The 9,152-nt window shown below is 34.6% G+C and overlaps 1 protein-coding gene across 3 annotated transcripts in view; it reads left to right on the forward strand.

Annotated features, from left to right (window-relative positions):
• LOC122242744 (uncharacterized) overlaps positions 1-3,243 on the forward strand; it is a 4,878-nt gene extending 1,635 nt beyond the window's left edge. For all 3 annotated transcript variants that reach the window (XM_043000120.2, XM_043000118.2, XM_043000119.2), the window contains exon 2: positions 958-3,243. In XM_043000120.2, the coding sequence (XP_042856054.2) occupies positions 991-2,913 (1,923 nt within the window). In that variant the 5' untranslated portion in view covers positions 958-990 and the 3' untranslated portion in view covers positions 2,914-3,243. The remainder of the gene's footprint in view (positions 1-957) is intronic.
• Positions 3,244-9,152: the final 5,909 nt, after the last annotated feature.

The raw sequence follows: 9,152 nt of genomic DNA on the forward strand, positions 1-9,152 counted from the left end.
TATCAATAATGATAGTAATGATAATAATGATAACAGTAATAGTAATGATTTTAATAATCCTTGAAAATTGGGGTAATTGGGGTAAACAATTGAGGTTAGATAGGCCTATTCATTGACTCTTTGATTAGGTAGCTCTTGTGGAATTCTATTTATTTAAAAAAAGCATAGATATAAATAAAAGATAAAACAACAAACAAATAAACTATTGTGGACAATGCATGTCACAAATATCAATTGGTTAAAGACTGATTTTTTTTCTATTTTGCAGGGTTAACTCTTTTTTGTTTTGTGCTTCTAAGTAATAATTTAAATTGCATAGACTTTACTACAATCAAATCAAGTTGAGGAAATAATACTGTAGAGAAAAGTTAGTAGTTTGCCCTCTTGTCAGCTGAGTTAAATTATGTCAATAAAGAAGTAGTAAAGGGCAGTGATTCTCAACCTTTCAAGCTTTGTGGATCCCTTTAATCCACTTATATATTCAGGGGACCCCATGCTATGGGATTGGATAGGACATAGTCATTTTACATTTGTATGCAAGAATGGTTAATAAAAGATTTTCTTTTCACAGGAAGTTGTGTTTATTATGTGTCTCAATTAAGACACACTGTAATCATGAATTGTAAAAAAAATTAGCTATGATAGGAATAACTTTAATATGTTGAATTCCCTGTACTGTAGACCCCTTGATAAATTTCTGTGGCACCCTAGGGGTCTGCAGACCCCTGGTTGAGAAACAGTGGTATAGGGTACACCTAAGATTTTCTTTTATATGAGATAGTTGCCAAAGTACTTATCTTGACTTTGTACATTTTGGTATACTTATACATGCAAGATGTATTTTAATTCAAATACTTATCTTAATATCTTAAGATTTTCCTCTGTTTGTTATGGCTGCAGGTAATCTTCGAATTATGAAATATTTTATATATTCTAATATTACTAATATTTTTTCAGAAATATATGACTATCCAAGAGTGAGAATTTCCAATGCCTCCATTGAAAGCTGTGGAACGCCTGGAGAAATTATGTAGCTGGACACTTGCAAATCATCTGTTTGGTGTCTTTTGTTCATGGTATAATGGAGAAAATTGCAAAAGTATTTCCAAAAGGAAATGTGGTAATCATGGTCATAGAAATAGCAATGAGAAGTTAGCTCTTTGTGACCATGGAAGTGCAAAAGTCAAAATTGAAGAATTCCAAGATTTGATAGACAATTGCATTGATGAGAAAAAATCCAGAATTGTAAATGAGGAGTGGTACTTAAAACATTTAGTTTGTGGTACTTCATATAGTGATGGTCCATGTAATGAACCAGAACCTGGTACACTGTCTCCTGTTCAGCAGGAATATCAAACTGTTAATGTTGTTACACAGTGGCTAGCCAAAGAGGTCCAGGAGTTTTTATCATGCTACCTTGCTCCAAGATTCCATGAGAAAGTCTTGGCTTCTGTATTAAATGTTGTTGCTTCTAAGATTGAGATACCAAGGCCAAAGGAAAAACTAAGGGTTTTTGAGGAAGATCTTGAATTTTTAAACTCTTTAGGTTTTCTTCTTAAGGTATCACTACAATGTTTGTTAGTAAAAGGGGTTATGGCTTTGGATTTCTCCCACATTGCTCACTTATTAAAGAGATGGAAGCTTGTGTGCTGGGGTGGGGAGACCATGAATCTGAATGGCAAAGAGTGTGAGAGTCCATGCTTTGATATTTTTGGATATGCAGTAGATAGTAAAGTTGTGGGAATGAGAACACTGAAATACATCAAATTGCCTCACTATGTTCATAACAGCTTTGTCAGGAAGATTGCTTATCTATGCCCTAACCTTGAAGTTTTGATTTTGCGATGTTCAGCAGACTGCACCAATCCAAAGTCTAATGTCCCAGTTGTGACAAATGTTGAAGTCCTTTATGGTGATTCTGTATCATGTCAAGATGGACATGTGGGAATGGTACCTGGATGTCGAGATTTAGTCACACTTGCTCTTCCAGAGGGAGTTGAAACTTTGGATGTGACAAATGATGCAATTGAAATGCTATCATATATGCCTAATCTTGAGTATCTTGTTGGTGTGCCAATGATTTATGTAACTGAAGAGTTTGAAGAACTACTTGAATCACTACCTGGAGCACAGAAACTCACCAATTTCCATCATGGGGTATATGGCAATGACAACTGGCCTTACTTTGCTTATGAAGAATTCTTGCAGGAGCCTGATCCTGATTATTTATCAAAGGTGTTTACACAGGTTACAAAAGTAGGCATCTATGCTCCAACTGAGGTAACAGAAAAAGTGCTTGAGAGTTTCACCAGGGCACAGGACATAACAATATTCACAGATGATTTTGAAGTTCATGGTAAATATATGAGAAATTTAACAAATTTAGATATCAATGTTGGATATCAAGAGGAGTGGCCTATTTTGAATTCCCTCTGCCAGACTTCCCCACGTTTGGAACAGCTCACTTTGCGCTCATTTTCCCTCCTAGTTAGTGGAACATCAGATCAAAAACCACGGTTCCCCTCGCTACACACTTTGCGATTCCATGGTCAAAATGTTCTTCAAGGTGAAGCCTTGATTTTCTTCTTACAAGGCTGCCCCCAATTGACAACTTTTGTACTTTCAATGATCACAGATGAAGATGGAGAGTACCTGCTAGATGATGAAACATTGCTCCAAGCTGTACCTTTATTGCCTAATTTGCAGAAATTTGTCTACAAAGTTCAGAGTGCACTTACAACTGTGGACAGAGTACCATCAAGCATAACCATAAAATCATGTGATGCCTTACTGAATGGATGTACTCAGCTCTTTCATGTAGGGAACCTAGAAACATGGAAGATATCAAAATCTGAAATCATCTTGCTTCAAGAAAAAGTAAGGAAAAGGAACTGGGATTTAGAGATAGCTTAAATTTGAGGAAGAAGGGCTTTGCAAGTGATATAGTGCGTGGAATAGGTATGTTGTTTCAATAATGAATTTAGTATGAAATTTGTTGGTATCTGGGATAAAATACTGTGCATGGTATTTCAGACTATATATTATTATATTTAAATTAAAGTATTATTTTCCACTGTAATAGTTTAAAAAAAATATATAAAAATTCTGCATATTACATGTTACAAGAAAGCTAATGAAATGTGTTGCAAAGAGTGAATTGTGATGTACTGTGGGTTATAGATTCTTTATAGAATATCAGAAATGATGTAAAACAAAGTTGAATAAATTGAAATTTTATATTAACTGGAATACTTTTATTAAGTACCCTGAGTATTTATCATTCTATAGAATTAGAGATGTATACTCTTTTGTAGAAAACACATTTTAAAAGATTTGTGGCAAGTCTTATTTATATTTACACATTTTGTTTTTTTATTAACATTAATTTTTATGCATTTTAAAATCCATATCAAAATTAAAATGGTTATTGCTATATTATCCAGAATAAATTGATCTTTTGGTTGCTTTTATTAGAAAATCCTGGTAATTTGATGAAGATAATTTATGTAAGGAGATGTCATACAGTGGTATGCCATACAGTAGAGCTATGTAGGATTCACAAAATATTTTTTTTATATAGAGCCTATTGATAATAAAACACATCTATGTTAACAAAATATAAAATATCATATAGGCTAATTTTTTGAAATGCTATCTTCGTAAGTAATATTATTTTTTCAATATTCAACACTTTACAAAAAGAAACATTTAACATGAACAAATGTCTGCTAATGCAGGTCTTCTTATACCTAGTTTTCCTGTTGTCATATCTTAGCACGAAATCCTATAAGTAAACATTTTAATACTTTTCAAGAAGCCTTATAAATATGAATACATGTGGCTGCATTCACGTGACATTTATTATTGGATTGGGCAAGTTCTTTTATTACAGGAAAAACGGAAGAACATTGCAAACTTGAAATTATCCCATTAAAAAACTGGCAAAACGCGTCAGAATTTCCTTTTGATTGGTTCTCTTGTTTACTCGAACAGAAGGAATCATTTTCTGCAATTACTCCATGTCTTCAGTTGTTTATAGGGAAACGCAGTGATAGGAAAATGTAGGCAATGTAGGAAAATCGCCAAATGAGTGCAAACTATTATTAGTCTATTTAAGTAAAGAGGGGTACAGTATAACCTTTATTAACATTTGATACTTTTTCACTACCAGTAATGGTATCCACCCAGCATTTCGGATCAGAACCGTTAGGTTTCGCCGGTTGTTGGTTGTTTTGAGTCTTTCTCTTAGCGTTAAGTGTATGCAGTGTTCTTTTGTATATTTATTGATTATTGGAATATAATTTTCAAGGCACAAATATCTGCTATTTAGTACAATTACAAGACAGTCCTGGCGACAGCATGGAGGAGAACGAATAGCTATATTTTTCATATATTTTATATATTCATAATCTATTTGCTTTTAGCCACGTTTCCATCTAACTTACGGTATGGCAACTTCGAATTTAAGAAAATGTGCCATACTATAATGTACGAGGGTATTCAATTAATTTATTTTAGAAATAACAGTACGTGTGACCAGTACTACCACCGGTGTTATTTTAAATTAATGTACCTATACAATCGGTATAACACCTATACTTTGGAAGAAATGCTTGCTCAACTCTGCTAATAGGTATAACTTCTCCAATGCTTGTTGTCACTTACATAACACACATATCACACACACACACACGTGTGTGTGTATATATATATATATTTTATATATATATATATATATATATATATATATATATATATATATATATATATATATATATAAGAATATATCAGTTCAACCACCGGTGCTTTATTTTATACATTTCATTTTACTGTTTTACTGTCTCCGAATATATGTCGGCAGCTTGTTCGAGTTTGGTTAAATCGGTGGTGGCGTTTTTTGTTGCAATGAATTTCACATGTTTCCACGTCGCAGGGATCAATGTTTCCTCGTTGAAGATTACGTTCAACTTGTTGAAAGCCTGGCAGGTCGCATATCCTTATGTTGCCGTCTGTTGCGGAATCTGTTGATTATTTGTAGCCCCGCCTTTGGCCATTCTAAGCACTACATGTTTTCCTTGCATGCAGATATTTAGACATGATTTAGGCATCTTACAACGTTGGAACGTCAATAGCAGTCTATAAAAAAAAATAATCGCAAAATGCATTGAAGCCTCACGAGAAAATGGGATCAGTAACTCTGTTGTAAGATTTTTTTTTCTAAAAAAGGACCTTGTATCGACACTACTTTCACAGCGTAATTGAAATATACAAAGGGTTCGTTTTTTTCTCGTCTCTAGTATCTTCTCTGATGTTGTCTAGTATCTGTGTGTGTGTATGTGTGTGTGTGTGTGTCTGTGTGTGTGTGTGTGTGTGTGTGTGTGTGTGTGTGTGTGTGTGTGTGTGTGTGCGTGCGTGCGCACCCACTCACACATATATTCATCATATAATTATCTAGTACCCTAAATCTTATTCACTGACGATCTACAATTTGCTCATGCTTTATTCCTAGTACAAGCAAACTGTCTGAGCCAGGCAATCCATTCAAATATAATCTTCCTTCATAGCCACTTTTACAGCATCTTATCATCAGATTGTATACTCTATTATTTCAGGATTCATTACTTTTTATTTACCTGCAATACCAACGAGTTGAACCTAGCCATGATAAAAAAGTCGCACATGTTAGAGATACAATTTGCCACTCGAGTTTGTTGTTATTGGTTAAGGAAACTGATCTCCATTCCACTGATTTATTACTTACATGTGGAATAAAAAAAATATATATATTCCTCCTTATCATTGCCACTTGGTATTTCCAGAGATAATTTTTTTTTTATGTGATTAGGCTTTGACTTTCTTCCTTGTTGGTCTGACTGTTCCACAAAATTGGACATGGAAATCTTGCAAGGTTTCCAGTAGAGCAAAGGAATTGAAATAATTATTTAAAAAAAACAAAAAAACTGTGTGGTTCTTGCGGAGATTAGTCAAGTTGAGGATGGTATCTCCACCAAACCCGAAGACAATCCTCAAGTTTGGATCATTATTCTCTTCTTTGCCAGTGTATTGATCAAATTTGAAAATACATCCAGTGTCATCAGCAAAGCATATTCCTATCCCCTCTTCATTGGTCTTAAGGGATTGTATGGTTTGAAAAAGTATCTCCCTTTGAAGCACATCAATTCATCAAGACCGAGATCTGATGTCTTGGAATCTTCTATTCAAACTTTCAATTTGTGATTATACTGCGCTTAGTTTATCCTTTTTTGTGTTATTATTTTCGTATAGGTAAAAAAAAAAGTGCAAGAAAATGATCATATGCCATTCCTTGCTGAAGAGGTCGATCCATCCCTGGAAGGAAAATGAGGTTACCACCTGGTTTCTCGTTGCTTCTGCCTTAACTAGTACATTGCTATGAGTGTAAATTAAGGCAAGAACTTGATTTCCTGTCAGGTCAGAAAGGGTTGAATTGGGTAGCTAATTTATTGTCTGTACTTTGGAGTTCCAATTACGTTATTAAAATTGCTTTAAAATTTATACTGTAGATTGTGTGTGGGGAGGATTTTTTTTTCATGTATTTCTTGTTCAAGTGCAAGATTTTTAAAGGTGGGGGAGTGCAAATATTATATTTGTTTACCCGTTTTTATTATTCTAAAGGTAGTTTGAAGTCCTTCCCAAATGCAGAGGGGGGGTCGCAACCCTGTGACAGTGTATATATGTATATTGATTTTTTTGCAGTCAGTTTTATTACTTTTGCTTACTTATATTTACTGAATATTTTCTTCGATTTCTTTGATAGTCAATTCAATCCTTTATTTTTTTTTTCTTTTTCTCTTTTTTGATATTGCCTCGAACAAAAGCAGCTTTGCTTAGGTTTGTGTGCTTAGAATTTATCTAATCAAGACAAACTTTTAATACTTTTTAGGTGTCAAAACATTTTTACTAAAAATGTTTTAGCGTGTGCATATATGCATATCAGTTCGTTGTCCGAATTCTTTTATTGTTCCTGAAGCCATTTATTTCCCGCCCACTTGCAGCGAACCATAATAATGCACAATTATGTAGGGCGTAAAGGAGTGATGAAAAGCAAAACACGGAAGTCATTATAGGTGTGGTACAGGAAACATTAATAAAACCATTACTAGGCATTAACATTCTTTTCTTTCGCGACACTAAATGGCGAGATGAATGTAATAAACAAACTATCTTTAAGCATACAACTAGTGTGCCTGTTATTATGAAGATGTCTTAAATGATTTGCTTAATTATTACGCATATTATATTTACACAGTGGCGGATCCAGGATGTGCCAAAGAGGGGTGGGGGGATGAGTAATAAGTGGGCGCCAATCAGAGGCTTTTACCAAGCATCCTGGGGCAAAATGTACTTACATTGTGGCCTTAATCATTCACATATTCCATATATCGTGTATTCATGGGGGAGGGGGCAATTAAATGGGGGGGGGGGGGCGATCCTCCACCACAGCACTTTGATGATTACACAGGAGCAAAACAAATGCTCCTCACTCATATAATCATACTTATTAGTTTTCAGAAGTGGCATATGCATTAATTAAAATAAGCGTGTAAATGGCTGGAGACAAAAATGGCAAATGGAGATTAAGGGCTGCATAAAATGACAAGGATATAGCAGATACACGTATATTTGTTAGTCAATTCACGTAGGACACCCACACACACCCTTGCATGTATCCGTGTGTGTGGATGGGAGGGAGGAAAAGTTGCACAGATACTGTACCAGACATTTAATGCGCACAAATTGTCACCGTATGAGAAACCTTTATTTTGGAAGCTTTTTACTGGATAAAAAAGAAAGAAAGAAAAAAAAGCTCACAATAGAATGATGAGATTACGGAGCTCATAGGCTCACTACTGTAGCTTGGATACACAAGGTCGCTATTGTGAATTAAGATATTAAACTTCTTATTTTTAAATACATATGTGTAAGCAACAAGACGAGGACGAGAATCTCACAGTATCTTCTCTCTGTTTTTCCTTCATATTGCCAGTAAGTCAACTATATGCCCGTCTTTTATGAGAACAAATGGTATAAAAATGTAACTGAACTTTCCATATCTCTGGTCTGAGCAGCTAATTGCGCTCTACATTTTTTCACTCGTACCGAAGTCTGTACCTTTTTCGGCCAATACAATAGTCTATAAAACATTGATGGCACCGCACAGCGGTCGAATTTTGTGATTAAAAGTCTACGGAAACCCAAGGGAAGATTTAATATATGTCTGTAATATTAGCATTTATCTTTCATCTTTCTCGCACATGAAACATATCGACGAGGCTGCAGAAACATTTTTTTTCTAACTGAAAATGATTAGGAATATAATTCACACCATAAACACAAGTATACACACACAAACACACACACGGTTGGTTGGTCTGGATGGTATGCGCCACATTGCCCTCTGTTTGTGTAATAATGTCAACCAAAAGAGCAGACTTGAGTAGCGAGCAACATAGAGTCCTATTGGACATATTATTTGGCACATAACACACAGGTCATTATAATATCGTGAACATCGTTAAACATCGACTTATACACTGGATTTACCAAAGGACTTCCTCCTTCAAATACTACAAATCATTCAATAGATTTATTGCATTTATATCATTTCTACACGCCATGTGCGGCAACATGTAGAACTACATAGATGGTACATTAAAAATCACAATGTAATGGGCAATAGGAAATGTGGCATTATATTTTGATATTTGAATTAATCTAAGATGAGAGTTATTTTCAAGTTCATACTTGATGTGATGGATGCTGCATATTGTTAACATTCAAATGCTAAATAATTGATTTCATGTCGTAAACTCGACTTTTGATCCTAAAATCATAATTTCCGACCATTGTGCACCACACACACACATATAAATATATATACATATATTTCGGTAGACCCGCTTGATGCTTTCGATGGCCTCGCCAGGAAGAACTATTTTCCTTTTATATACTTTTCCTTTGTGATATGCAGTAAACAAATTACCTCAAGCGATTCTTGCAAAAAATAATAACGTCTATGAAATGCATATGGTATAATCACACCCCCAAGATAAAACGAAACCCAAATTTTAAAACACGTCTGATTCGAATATACGTGTCGCCTATAACTGGCG

Source organism: Penaeus japonicus, unplaced genomic scaffold, assembly GCF_977035675.1.
Source record: "Penaeus japonicus unplaced genomic scaffold, GWHDUDI00000001_assembly GWHDUDI00000012, whole genome shotgun sequence".
Taxonomy (NCBI): Eukaryota; Metazoa; Arthropoda; class Malacostraca; order Decapoda; family Penaeidae; genus Penaeus; species Penaeus japonicus.